General features: G+C 32.2%; 1 protein-coding gene and 1 non-coding gene across 2 annotated transcripts in view; one reads left to right on the top strand and one right to left on the bottom strand.

Annotated features, from left to right (window-relative positions):
• The window catches only part of LOC144843093 (uncharacterized), a 175,982-nt gene extending 157,133 nt beyond the window's left edge, over nt 1-18,849 (top strand). The window contains exons 11-40 of the mRNA XM_078699782.1: nt 2,999-3,388; nt 3,685-3,933; nt 4,234-4,368; nt 4,839-4,979; nt 5,509-5,640; nt 5,798-5,938; nt 6,852-7,160; nt 7,564-7,631; nt 7,998-8,238; nt 8,366-8,674; nt 8,960-9,027; nt 10,030-10,270; nt 10,457-10,738; nt 10,915-10,999; nt 11,239-11,336; nt 11,496-11,755; nt 12,005-12,092; nt 12,260-12,336; nt 12,583-12,619; nt 12,747-12,844; nt 13,128-13,250; nt 13,610-13,776; nt 13,921-14,056; nt 14,574-14,711; nt 14,952-15,051; nt 15,269-15,342; nt 15,591-15,848; nt 16,250-16,398; nt 16,822-16,957; nt 17,351-18,849. Coding sequence (XP_078555908.1) covers nt 2,999-3,388; nt 3,685-3,933; nt 4,234-4,368; nt 4,839-4,979; nt 5,509-5,640; nt 5,798-5,938; nt 6,852-7,160; nt 7,564-7,631; nt 7,998-8,238; nt 8,366-8,674; nt 8,960-9,027; nt 10,030-10,270; nt 10,457-10,738; nt 10,915-10,999; nt 11,239-11,336; nt 11,496-11,755; nt 12,005-12,092; nt 12,260-12,336; nt 12,583-12,619; nt 12,747-12,844; nt 13,128-13,250; nt 13,610-13,776; nt 13,921-14,056; nt 14,574-14,711; nt 14,952-15,051; nt 15,269-15,342; nt 15,591-15,848; nt 16,250-16,398; nt 16,822-16,957; nt 17,351-17,422 — 4,802 coding nt within the window. The 3' untranslated portion in view covers nt 17,423-18,849. The remainder of the gene's footprint in view (nt 1-2,998; nt 3,389-3,684; nt 3,934-4,233; nt 4,369-4,838; nt 4,980-5,508; nt 5,641-5,797; nt 5,939-6,851; nt 7,161-7,563; nt 7,632-7,997; nt 8,239-8,365; nt 8,675-8,959; nt 9,028-10,029; nt 10,271-10,456; nt 10,739-10,914; nt 11,000-11,238; nt 11,337-11,495; nt 11,756-12,004; nt 12,093-12,259; nt 12,337-12,582; nt 12,620-12,746; nt 12,845-13,127; nt 13,251-13,609; nt 13,777-13,920; nt 14,057-14,573; nt 14,712-14,951; nt 15,052-15,268; nt 15,343-15,590; nt 15,849-16,249; nt 16,399-16,821; nt 16,958-17,350) is intronic.
• Trnat-agu (transfer RNA threonine (anticodon AGU)) lies at nt 18,090-18,164 on the bottom strand. Its single transcript has one exon. It is a non-coding gene; the product is annotated as a tRNA-Thr (tRNA).
• Nucleotides 18,850-19,248: the final 399 nt, after the last annotated feature.

Raw genomic sequence — 19,248 nt, 5'->3', positions numbered from 1 at the left:
TAATTTATTCTGAAAAAAAAATAAATACAGTAAGAGTTGTATCATCAATTTAAGAATCGTCATAAAGTAAAAAAATGTTGTGTTCGGCGTTCACCAACTTGGTTTGACCACATATTATGCAAATGAATGGATCAAGAACTCAAGCCAACGCAACAGTCAACAACAACAGGAGGAGTAATGACAGGTAGAGAAACGTTTTATACAATATAGGCCTACAACAAGAAGTAATGAGACAGACGGGTAAAAGAAACTGTTTGTATAATGAGACTGGCGCGGGTAGAATGAACGTGTGGTAGCAACAACAACAACAAGCGGAAAAGTACTAATAGCAAAAAATGTATCGTTTGTCTATGCTAACAGTTAAAAGAAACTCATGAAGAGTAGGCCTACGGTACGTTACTTTATTTATACAGGTTGTTGAATCTCTCGGATAACTCGCGTAAAGGAACCGTCGATACGTTTTGCCTATAAACATACAAAAACATACATCAATTGTTATCTGTGCCTACACATGTAAAGTGCTTTGACAATGAATAGCTCTACAAAATGATGAAAACTATGTGGGTTTATTATTATTCCTGAACCAACGTATTTATATATATATATATATATATATTTTATAACAGTTTATTAAATACAATATTTTAAAAGACCACTTGGATAACATTATGAAATATATTTTGTAAAAATTAATGAGTAAGATTATCAGAACCCTGGTATTATTAAATTAAAATAACATAACAACTTCAACCATATAGAAATAATTTAATTAAACCAAGGTTCATACGGTTCGAAGTGAACAATGATACATTGGTGTAATCCCAACAGTTTGGCAGTTTGTATATAGGCTTAATATCAATGAAATGTGAAATATTCATGAATATAAACCCTAAAAATATTGCATACTGTATTAATTACCTATAATTATTCTATCATCTATGATACCAATCAGGATTCAGTTGTGGCCTGTGATAGTTTAAAAGTATGGTCTATTTCTATTATAATATGTTATTCATTGAAGCAGATCGTCACAAATGTCAACAATACAAAACGGATCTCTTTATTTAAACACCAAGGTTCAATCCACGTCATTTAAAATCTTCGCTGAAGAACTCTTCTTAAATTAACCCTAACTTTTGGGAAAGACCCGTCTTAAACACCTTATAAAACTCCTGGTTATGATGGGCCTGAAGTAGTGATTATATTCATTGTCATAACATCACTACCTATCCAAATCATTTTGGTGAATAAAGCAAAAAACAATATAATATTCAGACGTGAACAGTTGGGATGTAATGTACATGTCTACGCCTTCCCACCTCACTCCCTGGCCCTCCGTTTTCTTCCTCTGTTCAGACTTCTGCTCACTGTATAGCATACTACTATTCTTTTCTTTTACATATTCATTATAATGTTTCTGTTCTCTATGAGTTGTTTTTAAAAATAGAGTGTATATCTATTCAACTTTTAGTACCGGTTTTAGCCTATGAGGAAATAGTGACGATTACTATAAGATAAAGGGGTCATGGGTTAATATACCGACACCTAAATAAACAAGGAAACAATTTGTATTGGGAGAGATAGGTCTGTTGTTGTTAAGAATAGATTTACTAATGCGACTGTTAACTTCATTGCTTTACCTTGTTAAGTATACTACGGCATACCGACCGAATATTAAGTTTCAGACACTTAATAAGGTACCACTGCTAGAACTAACCACCTTCTCATTCTCTGTACACAAGAAGGTGTGTGGACTTTAGTGGAGATGTTGGCTAAACTTTTTACAAACTCGTTCTACTTGATACTAGCTCTGTCTATGACGTTTCATTCCGGGTTCTCCTCAGGTATGTAGGCTACTTAGTTTATACATTGTTTAAATTCGGTGTTCTGTAATTGTATTCATTGATATTATGTTGATCCTAGGCCTACATAAATAAAACAAAGGTTTGACGTTGGCCTACTCCTTTTACTACAGTGTACGCAAGCATACAGTTTACATTTAGTTGTTCAGGGATGGGAAACCGGTAGGCCTATACCACCGATGTTTTTCAAACATATTGAGAGATGTGCGTGTAGAAGGAAGCCAAACTAAGTGGTCACTCTACTAGTAAATATAACATATATAGGATTGTATAGGGTGTGTTTCTACTACACAATGATTAAAAATCTCCATAAAAAACTGATTTGGTGCGCTTCACATTGCGTTTCTAACGAAACTGTTATATAATAGTCAACTAGGCCTACTCCGATACAGCTGACAGCAGATCAACATTATACACTACACATTAGTACCAACACAATGGAATAAGCTGTATTGTTTTTTTCTTGTATGAATAAATTGTTAATATATAATACAATAAATGTTATTGTACTGACACTACGTCATGCATAGGGAACATATACTAATACATAGTTAATCCTCGCAGTAATCAACTTACAGTAGTCGGCTGAATGTTTTCTGTACAGAAGTTCCGTAATTTAGATCTTGACTCTACTATAAACTTGTACATGTGTATACTATTCATTTTAAATAGACAAGACGACTAATTTAAACCAATTAAGGTTACGTAATCTTGTTCGCTTGTCATGGATGGCGTAGGACACTGACGATAGAGGATGGGAACATGGGAACATTTCCATAGCTAAACGGGAACTTTAATAGCTATTTCAATACTTTAAACAATATTGTAGTGACCACATAATTATTGTGAAGTTCTTCCACGCATGTCTGTTTGAAGGCTTTTACAACACAACGGCATTATGGTATGGTTAGGAAATATACACAATTACAATTGTATTTAATTTATCTAGTATGTTAAAACATCGCGTGTTCCTCCTTTTTTGAAGAGAATAACCCCAATATGATATTATTTACGTTTCATATCTTGACGGGCTGAGTATGTGATTTTTTTAATGCGACTGCTAACTCTATAGGGGAATATGAACATGAGTATGGAATTAATAATAAATTAATCATAAAATGGAATTTTCTTTAAAGGTCCTTTAGATATAACAACATTTTCTGGAACACCACTGGTTGAAACTTTTGGTAATAGTTGGTTTCGAGGATACACAATTGACAGCGACAAAGACATTAGAGACTTATCAGTTGGAATATTATACAAAAATATTGATGGGAAAGACAACGTGACTTGGGATGATACTGGGCCGTATACGGGTACCAATACTCGTACTGATCTATCTAAAATTATGCCAAATAATAAAATATTTCCAACAAGTTGCTCAATTAGATATCGAGTACACACTGTCAACACGTATCTAGGTGTTGTCTTACCAACCCAGGCTGAACGAGTCGGTGTATTTTCATTTGAAGCAAAGAAAAATGGAGTAGTCACAAATTCAGCAATTGTCTTGACATCCGCTTCTGGTGAGTAAGGTCATGGTGTTATTCATGCCTTAATTCATTAAAAAAATGTATATCTGTTTGATAGGTTATTCAAAAACATAAAACAAAGTCTATATATCAATACGTTATGTACTATTATTTGCATTCTGTTGACCTCACCTGATACTCATCTTTCCTTGCCTAGCTTTCTCCAGGAGACTGTTTTAGCATAACAACCGAAACGTCAAGACATTCTCAATCATATTATACTTTCGAAACACATCGTATAACGCGCAAACCTAACTTTTATTATTAATATTTGCCTAATTATTTTATAGCCACTATTGAAATGGAGCACAGAACAATAACAGTCAGTATAGGAGATTCCGTCACTATCAATCTCATTAAAGGTGCTGATTTTAACGATTTACGTTGGAGACATAATTATGGTGAGGAAATACACAATCTGAGGGGTAGTACGTCTGCTATGATTGAAAACATACGAAGAAAAGATGATGGCGTATATGAATGTTATACAGGTGGTAGTCCTAATGGTAACCATGGTATTATGAGACTTATTGTTAGATGTAAGCTTTAAGTTTTTTTTTAAATATGTTCTAATAAAATCTTTAATCAGCAATTATTTACCTTTTCTACTATGGCTAAATGCAATGAAAAGACCACTGTATAGACCTTTGGATACTAACTGTAATTGCACACTATCAATCAAGTTCTGAAATCAATTTTGAGTGTGTATGATTTAATTTTGAAGTATAGGCCTAATTTATATCAATTGATTATAAAAAATAAAAATACATTGACCATAATTTGGCTTGCAGAGAGACTGTAAATATTATTATTATTGTATTTTTATCAATTTTGTTTAGCCTGTCCTTCACCAAAATGGAATACTCCAGATTGTGAAAAGGACTGTCCCGTATGTTATAATGGCGGAGTGTGTGACGATAAGACGGGTGTCTGTATTTGCCCAGCAGGATTTGACGGCGACGCTTGTAAACACGGTAATTACATAATGTAAAAACATACAGTAGTTTATATTGTTTTAAGTATGCAGATAATAGTTATTGTTGAAAGATACAAAATTTAAATTCTGAAATGGGTTATTATAAAATATACTCGGATTCGTTACTGGTTTTTGGAAGCCAAAAACTACATGTTATTCATAGTAAAAGAAAAACCGTGAACATTTATTTAAAAAGATGTATTAAAACTTCTGTAAATAAGGCCATATACATGACTGCAGTCGCGTGCTCAAGTTAGTGTTTACCGACCAACCGACAGACCGGCCAACCGACCGACATAGTGAGCTGTAGAGTCACGTTGCACGTGACTAAAAACATTCTTAACTTGGGTTATGAGAATAATAGGCACATCTGCATAAACAGATATAAGAACTAAAACAATGATTGAAAAGCATTCTAAAAAATATAGAATTGGTATTTGTTTAATGTGCACTGTAATAACATAATAGGTTGTAGCAGAAATAACTGGGGTCGTAACTGCACAGCTGTGTGTTCTTCTCGTGGAGATTGCAGTGGATCTCTCTTATGTCCGCCTGATCCAGTTGGTTGTGCATGCATCAATGGTTTTAGAGGAAAATACTGTACTTCAGGTTAATACTTATTATTGGTAATGTTTTTCTATGATGGAAATATTTAGATAAGATATTTACATATTATTATTAATAAATCCGTTATAATGTCGTAAAATATTGTTTCAAAAACAATTTTACTTATGATACGTAGCCCTACTTTCCATCTGCTTCAAAAGTTGTATGATGTATTATTTAGATGTTCAATGATACACTTAATATAAAGAAATAAAACGTTTATTACTCATGATAACGTTCATTTCTCATGATAACGTTCATTTGGCAGAGTGCAGCCACAAAGCGTAAATTAGCGCCAACATTAAATCAGTTATCGACGGTACCGTATGTAATTCACACACCGGTGTGGAACTGATGAGCCTTACGTTCCTAAGCGTAATCGACGCTCTCTAATTCTCCGTCACGTTAATATTATGGTGATAGAACTTTCGGTGCCTCACGTGTCTTTTTTGTTTCTATCGCTGTTACTGTTTTCGTCATTGTTGTTCACAATTTTCTGAATAGTTACTACTAGAGCCACTTTGTTTTTAAGGGTGTGGAAATGGATACTTTGGAGCTGATTGTCAGCAAAAATGTAACTGTGCCAATAACAACTGTAATCGAGTAAGAGGATGCAATTCAGCATCAGCATGTTCATCTGGTTACACTGGTGACCAATGTCTAAGTATATATTAATTAGATTCTATTTTCTATTGTTTTCACCATATTTTTGTATTAGTATATATTAACAATATTATTTTTATAATAATTTATAATTTGCGAGGACACGTATCTAGTTGATAGACTAATTAATAATTAAAAACATACGCTTGCTTCCGAAGAACCTACCTTATGTTCACCCGGATTCTTTGGTGTGTTGTGTAACTTTCCGTGTCACTGCAAAGACTCTGAAGAGTGTAATCGAGATGGAAGTTGTACTAATGGATGTCATGAGGCTTGGGCTGGACCAAAATGCAGCATAGGTAACGACACACATTAAGACATGTCATAAAATATTAGTCAGGAATGTATAATAGAGATAGAGAATAATACTGCCCAAATTGACCATTTATCTCAAAATATGTCTATAAATATGAAGTTTATTATAAAATTTATGTTATCTACAAACACCGATATAAATAATCTAACAACTCAACTTAACTAACAATCACTTCCCAATTAAGTGAAACCAAATAGATATTGACCTATCAGATATCAGTATGATGAATAAATAATGAAGCACTTTTTATGCTCTCATCAGAAAAGTTTCTTTTTATATATATTTGTATTTTTACAACTTATTCAGCAAATTACCTGATCTAAATTACATTTTAAATGTATTTCAACTCAAAAACTAACAAAATAACTGCAAATATGACAAAAAAGTACAGTACAAAATAATTCGGGAAAAGGCTTTATCTGCAATTTCACTCCCCACATTCACGCCCCACCCCGCCAAAAAAATAATAATTGAAAACTATGAGAAATATTTTTTAATCTACTTCTAAAAAATATATATTCATTTGAAAATAAAATACTATACTATAAACCGCGTTTAGGTAAATTACTCAGAAGTAGCATTTTGTAGATAAACTCGTTTCTTAAAGTAGGGAGAATAGGCCTGTTAGTTATTACTATCTGCTGCTGTGAATAGAAATTGTTAAAAACAGAACAGTTGTTTATGTATCTTGCATATATCATGACATCGATATAGTTTGCTTACATAAGGATCACGTATTACTAAAAATGTAGTTTTATTTTTTTGTATATATGTATCATCATATAAACCATATGGCCACATTTGCATATTCTAATAAATAATTCTGATTTTATATTTAAAAAAAAAACACAATGTGTTATTTAAAAAAAGTTCGAATGCGTTTTCTTTTATAATAGCATTGCCATACCGTTCTGAACCACCGACTGTAAACCAAACAGCAACTACCTTAACGTTTGACGTCACTTGGATTCCCGGAGCAGACTATGGAACAGGAACAATTACAAAATGGAAGCTTTCATACAAATCATCAGAGATGGATTCATTTACATCTATAGTTAAACCAGATAATGATTTATTTATTGTTATTGATAATCTCACCCCAAATACCCAAGTCCAATTCTATTCTCAATTTTCGAGGATGGTTGGTGGTATTGAGGTAGATGGACCAAGAAGTGCACTTGGACAAACGAGCACCATATGTACTAGTAAGTATAGTACCGGTAGTAACGTATCATTTCAGGTCGAATTCAGATCCTTCCAACACATTTATCAGTATTGTTTCACAACAATCAACCAATTAGGAATATTTGGTGTAGGCTTTTAAATGTAGCATCAATATTTGTTTTTTATTTTTAATATCATCAATTGATTCATTTTTGAAAAATATTTTCAAATACATTTTGTATTACTAATACATTTTTTATGTGTAAATATATTTCTAAACATTCTATAATAATAAATATTATAGATAGATAAAATAGATACATTTTGTAATTTTTCTTTATACATGGTTTCATCTATAGGCCTATGTTTTGAAGTGACAGGATACATTCTATTTCGTTTCTATTCACTCAGTTCTAATCAATTATTGCATTGTCTATGATATAGAACCTGTAGAAGAACCTAAGATTGAGTTTAGGAACATTAAGGATCACGAAGTCACCATACGTTTAATGGTAAATTTCACAATGTTTTTAAACATTTGGAATCATGTTTCTACGCAGCTTTGCCGAAATAAATATACGGAATGTATGTTTTAAAAATAAAATGCCATGGTTTTTCAAATGATTGATACATTAATTTATACTCTAAAATTTACTAGGTTTTTCACTATATATTTTTCTTTAACAACTGCACTCAATTGTACGCGCAACAGATATGAAGCAGAAGAAGAAATGCTCCCGGCGATATAAACGATACGATAATTAGTTACAAATAAAAAAGTTTTAAAATGAATGAACATAACATATTTCTTTAACTTCCTGATAAAGAAGGAATTTACTTTACCTTGATATAAGTATTTTTATTATAATTATATTCAGGCGGTTTCAAGTGTTCCTGAACGAATTCAGTGTAACTCTATTCTTCGATATCAAGTGCAATACTCAGATATTGATGGAAATATACAAGATATTGTCAATACAACAAGCAGTACTCAATTAGAAGTTGAAATATTAGGATTATCAAGTTGTATTGCTTATGTCGTAAACGCTCGAGTTGTTAATGACTTTGAGGTCGCTGGTAATTGGGGAGAGGACATAATGGTACAAACATCGCCATCAGGTAATTGTTTATAATAAATTGTGCGTGTTCAGGGCAAGTATTTGTACAATTTAAAAAAGGAGAATCCAAGAATAAACTACTAAATATATTTCAATAGTTTATTTATTCTCTTTTTTTTCGTAATTAGCCTTACCATACCGCTCTGATTCTCCAACTGTAAACCAGACAGCAACTACTCTAACTTTTGACGTCACTTGGATTCTTGGTGAAGACTATGGAACAGGAACAATTACAAAACGGAAGCTTTCGTATAAATCATCGGAGATGAATTCATTTATGTCAATAACTGAACCAGATAATGATGTATTTATTGTCATTAATAATCTCATACCAAATACGCAAGTTCAATTTTACTCTCAATTTTCGAGGATGGTTGGTAGTACTGAGGTAGATGGACCAAGAAGTGAACTTGGATCAACGAGCACCATATGCACAAGTAAGCTCTAATTTTTATTAATTTGAGATCTAAATTAAAACCTACCAAAAAAGAAAAACCTAGCAATTACTTTGTTACTACAAGAGAAAAATGATGGCATTTTGTATATAATTTGTAATTTGTCTAAAATTATATAATAAAAAGTAAGGAAGATTATTATTTTTAGAAAAGAACACAGTTTTATTAGGGAGGAGTGACTCTCTTCCCTGGTTGTATACAGGGTTTGATAATTACTTTCCATTTCGTTTCTCAGTCTAATCAAGTATTGCATTACCTATAATATAGAACCTTTAGAAGAACCCAAGATTGAGTTAAAGAACACTGAAGATCACCAAGTCTCCATACGTTTAATGGTAAATTTCAAATTATTATTGTCATAAATCTGCATAATGCATGTCTTAAAAATAGTACATCGTGGTTTGGATTGTTTGCTGTATTAATCTATGCTCTGAAATATACGCCGTGTAAGAGCTTTCACTAGGTTTTCATAAATGTATTCTTTGATGCATTTCTTCTCACAATGTCGTTAATATTATTGTAGGCATATTAAACATGCTATCGTTTAAGATTAAAATAATATATCACATTTTGTAATCACAAGTTTACGAAATAACTTTTTAACAAAATAAAACTTTTTTTCTTTAGGCAATCAATTTATAATATGGTTAGGCCTATATACTTTTATTCTGGTTAACGATAAACAAACGACATCAGCAGTATAGTACGGAAGCCCGTTCGGGCCACAAGTTAACTATATTTTAAAAGCTGTTATCTGGCGGCCGCCACTTAATTATCTGGCGGCAATGCAATCATGCCTTTTATTGTATGCAACATCGCCTCTGATCCAATGCACGTACATGTCACGTGACGGGACATGTACTAATTATTAAGTGGCGGCCGCTAGATAATTAAGTGGCGGCCGCTAGATAATTAAGTGGCGGCCGCCAGATAATTAAGTGGCGGCCGCCAGATAATTAAGTGACGGCCGCCAGATAACAGCTTTTAAAATATAGTTAACTTAACTTGTGGCCCGAACGGGCTTCCGTAGTATAGCTATTCCTTAACACAGAGAAAATGCCGAGTATTCGTCAATTTTTAATCGTCTTGTATTGAGAATCTAATTTATATTTCTCTAATAATAAATTGATTGATCATAAATATTTGCGCAAATGTTTATTATAATTTAATTAGGAATTGAAACGACAGAGTTAAATTTAGATGCTTGTGGATTCTAAAAGACAAAACAGATTGCCTTCATCTGTATCTGCTATATTCCTGTTAAAGTAGGTGTTTACCTTATAATAATGAACAAAATTGTTAGAACAAGACATACATTATTCTTATTTTATTTTCAGCCTGTTTCTAGTGATTATGATCGTATCCAGTGTAATTCTATTCTTCGATATCAAGTGCAATACTCAGAAATAGATGGAAATACACAAGGTGTAGTCAATACAACAAGTAGTTCTCAATTAGAAGTTACACTATCAGGATTATCAAGTTGTACTGCTTATACCGTAAACGCTCGAGTTGTTAATAATGTGGATATTGCTGGTAATTGGGGAGAGGACATAGCGATACAGACAGCACCATCAGGTAATGGTTAGCAATTCTATAAACTATTTAGGCTGGTTTAGTACAATATCAATAATAAGATACAAATAAGAAAAGAGACAGAGTTAAAATGAGTACTTATACGAGAACTGCAGTATTGTTATTCTAAAGATATTTTAAGGGCCTAATTATGTTCAATAGTCTATTTATTCTCTGTTCCTATAATAGAGCCATCGGTAGAAAGTAATCCATTCGCGAATGAAACACATTTACAGATGAAGTGGAACACTTCTACATGTGACATCCCAGATTATCAGGTGACCTACCATTATAAACTGTCAGGTGGAATTGTTCAGCAAGGAAATACTAAAGAAACTGAAGTTGTTTTTGACGAAATTGAATTCTGTATAGAATATACATTCACAGTACTAGCGTCATATTTAAACGTTGAAGGGACATCTGACAAAACGACAGTTATGCTTGGGACAGATTGTGATTCTGGAAGTCAGGGTAAGCAATGTTATAAACATATCGCACTTGCTTTATATTCCGTTTTGGATTAAGTAAAGAACCATTGTACTTTCATGTTGGTTGTAATATAATACTTATACGTAAAATTCCTCCCTTCTCTCAACAACTTACTTAATAAATTACTAAATAATTATACATTAATTATTTATTTTAAGATTCTGGAACTCCAATAGGTTTGATAATTGGATGCCTGATTCCAGTGCTTGTGATAATTCTTCTGGTGTTGATTGTAATTAAACGGTAATTGACATTTTTGCTGTTCTTAATATTCTGTTATAATCCAATCCTGTAATTGTTTTTATCACTATGTGGTCAGAGGTTTTCTCTAATCTTACGTAATTGTACTTTATAATAAGTTTTAGAATACTTTCCAGTAATATTCTTGAGTGGGATTATTTTGTATTTTGAGAATACCTCGCTTTCTTTAATATGCACTTTCAGAAAAAACAAAACACATACATGTTTTTCTTTTAAATTAGACGTAGAAGTTATAAAGGTGCTGGCGGTGTATCCGGTGCATGTGTATCCACTAGTGGTCATGTATCTCGTAAAATTATACAAGAACAAGATATAGGAGGTAAGATACTAAACTCAAAGGGTGAAAAAGGTACCGTACTCATTGGCGAGTGATGATTGTTGGTAGTATGTCTGAAAATTAAAGATGTATTATTATGTTTTACAAGTACCGGTTGATTAAATTTTACAAAATAATTGAATTGAAGTTTTGTGTTTATAGACAGTGCCTATGACGAAGTGAACGGTGCCCCTAGTGAAGTGAGGGGTGTCGAAAACTGTTCAAAAGAACAAGTACACACTGACGACGAGGTCGAGTCTGAATCCGAATATCAACCTGATACTGAAATTCATCAGGAACCTGTCTATGGTAACACACAGTTGGACAACCAAGAATACAAACCAATCGAGTTATCGAAACTACATGACTATGTGACGAAGCGTCAATTAAGTGTCGAAAGTGGCTTTGAGAAAGAGTTTGAGGTACGTAAGTACAGCGCAAGCTCATCTTGACCAATCACGACGCGATGACCTGTCAACTGTGATTGATCAACTCACTTGCGCTTACGTCATTGCGTTGCGTCCTAGTGAGAACTAAGCTTTACTATGTTTACTGTACTTGGTCATTTAATATTGTATTTTTGTATGAATGCATGTGGTCTGATTCTTGTGATGATAATATAATACTACATAACACTATAATACACCATTTTATTGTTCTTTTATCTTAAGGATCTTGGCAACAAGCCCCTGTTTCCGAGCACAGTCGCAAAATCTTCAGTAAATAGAAAGAAGAATCGGTATGCAAACGTAATACCATGTAAGTTTCACAAACATGTTCACTATCATTATTAAGGTCTGCAGAAACGTACAGATTTATGACGTTAATAAAGACGTAATGGTGTTAATGTGTTATTCTTTTTATTAGCTAAACTTCAACTTACAATTTTAGTTACAACTATAATGATTATAATATTTAAATTTCAGATGACAATACCCGTGTGGTTCTTGACAAGATTGACAATGTTCCGGGATCTGACTACATCAATGCTTCATATCTGGATGTAAGTTTACAAAGCCATACTTTTTAAAGTAGTTACGCATACTATGAATTAATTGGCAACAAAAGAGTACATTCAAAAACACATTTACTACAACAACATAATATCCGTCATAGATTCATTGAGAAATTTGACTTTTAAAAAAGGTGATTTTTAATTGGAATGATCGTACTCTAGTCACTAAATTTAGCTTATTTGTTAACAATCATTTGTGCACTCGACAAATATTGAGGTTGTATACTTTTTCAGGGATATACAATACCACATGAATTCATCGCCTGCCAAGGTAAGTTTTGATATGATAAATTACATTTTTACAAACCTGATCTAAACATTTTCCAAACATATTTTATTATGACGATATACTATTAATTACTATTAATATTATTTATTCACCATTAAATAACTTTTAGGACCAAATGTGGCTTCAGTCAACGATATGTGGAGAATGATCTGGAAGGAGAAGTCTAGAGTTATTGTCGTTGTTACGAATCTTGTAGAGGGAAAGAGGGTACTCTAATTTATGTTATAATTGTGCAATCGGTGTTAGATGGAATCTAATACATAAACAAATAATAATATAAATAATTATAATAACAATCCTTATTTTAAATATTATTACCTGTGTATTGAACGCATATTGATGTAGACTGAAATTAATAACAATAGTTGTGGGTCAAATTAAAACAAAATGTTATCATAACTCAACATGCTTTTACGTTATATTGGTTACACGAATCACAAACATTACAAATTTTTTAAATTTGGTGGTACATTTGTTTTCTTTACTTCAGAAAAAATGCGAACAATACTGGCCTGACTTACACAATACACAAGTATACACGGATATAGCTGTGACGAATGCCCGTGAAACCAACTACGGTCATTATGTCACCCGGAATTTTCAAGTTCAGAAGGTGAAATAATTATGTTGTGTTGTATCCAGTTAATTACACGTCAAGCTCAGACTTTTATAAATTACAATATTTTTTTTTTAAAGTTGATCAATAATTTAGTCCAAACTTAATTTTCGTCGGTATTTATTTCCTAAAGTAGTAATTTTACCTGGAAATGTAGATTTAGTTTTTATTAACGAAACAAAATTTACAAAACAAAATTGCATTGAATACACTGTCTTAAATTCATGTGAATGAACATTTCTATAATTTAAGAAGTTAAAGCCCATTTGAAAATAATGTAAGATCAATCACTAGCCTGTTGCATGCGAAAGTTTCTAGTTTAATTAGTTTCTATCATATTTGTTTTATTCTTGAAGGTAGAAGATGAAGAAAGTATCTACAATGTATACCAGTATCATTTCACTGAATGGCCTGACAAGAGTGTTTCCAACGCCGTTCCGCAGTTAATCGACTTTATCCAAACTTTTAGAAAAACCCAGCAGAAATTTTCTAGTAGCAGTGGACCAGTTATTGTACATTGCAGGTAATAATACTTCAAAAGAGAAATATGATATTTAAAACAAACGTTATTGTACATTAAATATAATAAATTGCAATAAATATTTTTCTAGAAATTTAAAGAAAAGTAGACAATTGTTTTTATGTTCTTTATATTTAAATTGATCAGTGCTGGAGCTGGTAGGACAGGAACTGTAATCGCTATAGCCGCCATGTTGGATATGTCGAAGGACCAAGGCAAAGTGGACGTGTTTAATTTTGTACGAAGTATGAGGCAGAACCGTATCCAAATGGTTCAAACAGAGGTTAGACATAACTCAGTTGATCTGTTTTAAACGAATGACCCCAAAACTGTCCCGATAGAAATAAACAGAATGAAGAAAAGTTACAACAAACAATTTTCTTTATTTTTGGGTTAATCAGTTTTGTACTTTATATGGCAGAATATAAAAGTAAATTAAGGAAGTTAATCATATATTGTTTTGCTTACTCTATTGAACAAAAACCAATATATATTCTGGTGTACACATAATTATACGAATGACCTGTGTTACCAAATACTACCTTTTTTAAATAGTGAACTCGATAAGCTATAAAGTGTAGACCTACATACATTACGGTACGGTTATGGTATCTATAACAATTTAACAATCTTGGATTACCTTACTTTTCCATATTACAGATGTTATAAGACCTACAATATTGTTCGCATCCCGTCGTTATTTGGCACTTGGCGCCACATCCGAAAAGCATTAAGCATCCGTTTCTCGCACTTCAAACATTAATATTGCATTGAATTTAAACTATGTATTTTATCTACAGGAACAATATAAGTTTATCTATGCCGTTATACTTGAAGAGTTGTTTTGTGGAGAGACTGTAATTCCTGTAACTGAATTGCAAAACGAAATACAGAGGCAAACACAACAAACGCCATCACATTTTGATTATCAACTCAAGGTAAGCATTTTTTTTCCAACAATCATTTGAATTTAATCATTTTTATTTTTTCATTTAGTGAGAACATTTTTTCTTTGTTTTTAGTCTACGGAAGTGATTTTATTAAACTACAAAATAACCTATTCAGTCATTTTTCATGTTTTTTGTGAACAATACATCTTTAAAAACACGTTTCCTTCACTCTAAAAGAAAATCTTTCCCCAGTTTGAAACTCCCTTTCAATACTTTTTGTTTATTTAGACTTTGAACTGTTTGTTTCCACTTCCTGTTGATGATCTTACGTCACATGCAAGACTACCAGAAAATGTTTTTAAGAACAGATTCGATGACGTAGTACCACGTAAGTTCTGATGCCTGTGTCTCCTACATAAAGAAAATATATTTTAATCGAGTTATGCTCAGTATAAATAAGGCCTTACCAAAACTAGCATTTAAATCTAGTCACTTAAACAGATATTAGGCCTAGCCCTATTTTTTGTTTTTGCTGCTGGAAAAAATAAGCTACCTCTTTATCTCGTTGCAATTGAATTGGATAGAATAATTTTTATTTTTTGCAGTCAATAAAGCTCGTCCGATATTGATGTCACCATCCGATCGTGGTACTGATTATATAAATGCATCCTTCTGTGACGTAAGGATATTAAATTTTGTTTACACAATAAGTTACGATTTTACATACATATGAATACACAAATACATCATTGTCTGATATCAATGGTGTAGTTTTTCTCTCTCCCCGCCCCACCTCTTGCCCTTTTTTTGGCAGTTAATATGATTCAATTTTCCATAAAACACAATATGGTTATGGTTATTGCAATAAGCATTGTATATCTTGTGTTGTTACAAAGGTAGAGTGTTGTTCTCTATTTTAATGTCTAGGTTTACAAGAAGCGCAACGCGTACATTGTGACTCAGGCTCCCTTGGCTGACCCAGCCAATACTACTGAGGATTTTTGGCGTTTGGTGTTTGACTATAAATCTGACGTCATTGTGCAGCTGAATGACATGGACAGAACGTGTGGCGCGTACATTCACAAGCAAATAAAGCAACCAATGAAATTCGGGCAATTTATTGTCACTGTAAAATCTGAAATGAAGAATGAATTTATGATCGAAAGAAAAATATCACTAGAAAAGGTAACTTTTTGTTGATTATTAATACAGATGAGTGTAATTTCTACAGTAATTAAAATAAATGTTATGTCTAATAAAGGTATTACTGTAGAACAATAAATACAAGGAAGTATACATGAATAGTATTATTATAATCTATGTAGAACTAGGAAGTCTTTTGTTGTAAATATCATTGTACAACTCTAACGTTCGACGATAACTCTTTGTTATTTCATTTTTTTTTAAGTTTAACAATATTTTACAGGGCCTATGGCATTTTTAAAATCTGCATTTTTTTAAGTTTTTAAACAGTTTTTCTTTGTTGTTTTGTTGTCTTAATTATGCCTTCAAAACAAATTTCCATTTCAAAGTAGAAAAATAACATTTCTTGAATTTTAAGTCTATTGCTATGTTTCGTCTTTAAGGAAAACAACGTACGGGAAATTGCTCACTTTGAGTTCCGGCAATGGCCAAAAGGAAAGACCGTTCCCAAAGTGGATCTGTTTGTGCGGTTCATTACAAACATTGGAGAGGGCGTTGTTTCTAGTAACAAGCCAACCATCGTGCACTGTCTGTAAGAATACATATTGTCATTATGTTTCTTTATTAGCTGTTTCGTTTAAAGAAGTGATTATTGAACTAATAATAGTATAACTTAAATTAGGATAACCATTTGGAGTTTATCAAACAAAATTTAAAAAACTCACTATGTTTGTATTGCGTAAGTTCGATATCTTAGTACATTATATAATGTTTCAATGACAAAAATATAATTTTTTAATAAAAAAATGTGAAATGTCAATTTAATTTTAGAATGTAAAAATTCATTTAGGATTATTACACATACAATCTTTTAAATTATTAGGTTGTATGGCGTACGGTATTTTTATCTATTCAGAATCATATTTATATTTTTAATAAAACGAATTACATGAAGAATTAGCTTTATTGTATTAATTACAAAAATGTCTAAAAATATGCCTTTTTTGTCTATTAGGGATGGAGTTTGCAGATCTGGATTATTCTGCCTAGTTCATTCAATGATTGGGAAAATGAGAGATGACAAGGTGGTGGACGTATTCCAAACACTTAAAACACTGCGTTCAACCTGTCCTACTATGGTGAAAAATGAGGTATAGTAATTATTGTTAAATTATTTCATAGAATTGTAGGTAATATTAGTACCACCATCGTCAATCATCAGCGCTATGAACACCGAGATAAGATTCACATTGTTATGATATAGTTTCGGAGTATTTCTATTTTAATGGTTGCTTCCATGAGATTTGTACTCCCTTTATCATTATTTTGAGTTAAGGTTAACAAATTCATAACCAATAATTCAAGTCTCGTTAAATACTTACACGAACACGAGTAAGTCTACAGGTAAGTATTTAAATTATTTGTTTTTAGTCATAGATTAAGGACATTTGTTGCATACGTTATTATACGATACTTATTATACTTAGGCCTAATTACACATACATATCATACTTATATTATTTTATTGACTGTTTTACTTGTAGGTTCAATACAACTTTTGTTACGATGCAGCAAAATGTTACCTGCAGAATTATCAAGAATATGTCAATGTTTAAAGGAGTGCTTAATACTTGATACGTATATTCATTACCTAGAAACTAAGTAATAACTACCTATTGAAAAACAAAAAAAAGTTATACATACGGTTGACTATGCAGATAGCCTTTTCCTTTTCCTACTTTAAATATAACAGACTAAAACCTCACAACGTTTAGTGCTACTAGCTGAGACACTCACACACTAGCTGAATATCCCAACAATTACAACACTCATTAGTCAGAGGTAAAAAGTTGAATACTGATTTTCTTAGAAACCGCACAACGATTGAATGCTACGTACGCCCGAACCGAGTCTGTTACTCGGAGGTACAGTAATACACTTTGAAAACTGGCTAACACCCTTAAACCTCATAATCATCATCATTCAGAGGTAATACAACCTCTTCTTCACCTTACATACTGGCTGACACTCTTTTTTAATTAGGTCACCCTTTTATATTCTATTGGGCCATGCGTATTGTTTTACTCCAATGGCCATTATAGTATATCAATTTCATATTCAAACACGTTGATACTGTTATTATTGTAATATAACTTATATAATATATTGTAATTGTAGTTTTGCGTCAGGGAGTTGAGTAATTAGATGTTTTGCCCTACTCTGACGTAATTTGTGTACTTTATACTAAGTACATTTGAGAATACTTGCGAAAAAATTCGCAAGTAGTTCTCGGGTGGGACTCGAACCCACGACCTCCAGATCACTAGCCTGGCGTTCATACCTCTAGACCACCGAGCTTGCGCTGATGGCTAGTGGTTAGATTCGAGCCCAAGTAAGCAGCGGGTACTGCACCGACAGGATTGTAAGTGTAGTTTTGCGTCAGGGAGTTGAGTAATTAGATGTTAACATTTGAAAGACATTACTATTAAAATTAGATGCACATTAAGAAATAATAACGGAACATGTTATACAATGTTGTGGACTAATATAATAAAAACATGCTTCGTTAGATGTACTTTCAAATATTTTAAGAGTTTAAACCATTCGCGATCCAGACTGGTAGGCCTATAACTGTGTACATAAAAATATTTTACTGAATTATTTCTTACAATCTTCACAAATAACTATTTAATACATATTATATACAATTATCACCAATCATGTTTCTTTTATTATTTGAAACAAAATTCAAATTACTTCAAATCGAAACTCCAAGTCACAATTATTCACTAATTATTCTGAAAAGAGAGTTGTCGGAGATTAAAATGTAATCATCAATTCAAGAACCGTCACCATATGCTAACCTGGTTTGACCACATACTATGCAAATGAATGGACCAAGCACTCAATCCAAAGCAACAGAGAAGCAAAGTAATTAGGCTGATATGAATAAAGAAGCTTTTTTATATAGTGTAGCAACAACAGCATGAAACGTAATAGGCTGACAGGTGTAAGAAACGTTTTACAACAACGGAGGAAGTAACAACATTAACAAAATGTATCGTTCTCTATCGGTTAAACTCAAGCAGTACGGTACGTTACATTATTTCAGGCCGAAAATGTAGGATAACTCCCGTAAACCTGATATAAAAACATCCATACATTCCGGTTTGTCCCTACACCTGTAGAGTGTGTTGACAATTACGAATATATCGATGTAGAATTTTGAAAGCCATACTGTACTAACGAATTTTAAACAGAAACGAAATATTAATTCAATGCATATTTTAAGACCATTTTGAAACATGCTGTATTTTGTGGTCATTTAATGATTATAAACAAAATAAACATAACAAATTTCAACCTTATAGATAATTTAATGCAATAATCTTATCAGTATTAGATTTGTACTGCCTCAAAATGTTTATAGTAGTAATGATTT

Source organism: Antedon bifida, chromosome 5 (assembly GCF_963402885.1).
Source record: "Antedon bifida chromosome 5, ecAntBifi1.1, whole genome shotgun sequence".
Lineage (NCBI taxonomy): Eukaryota > Metazoa > Echinodermata > Crinoidea > Comatulida > Antedonidae > Antedon > Antedon bifida.
This window is presented reverse-complemented; position numbering and strand designations above follow the sequence as displayed.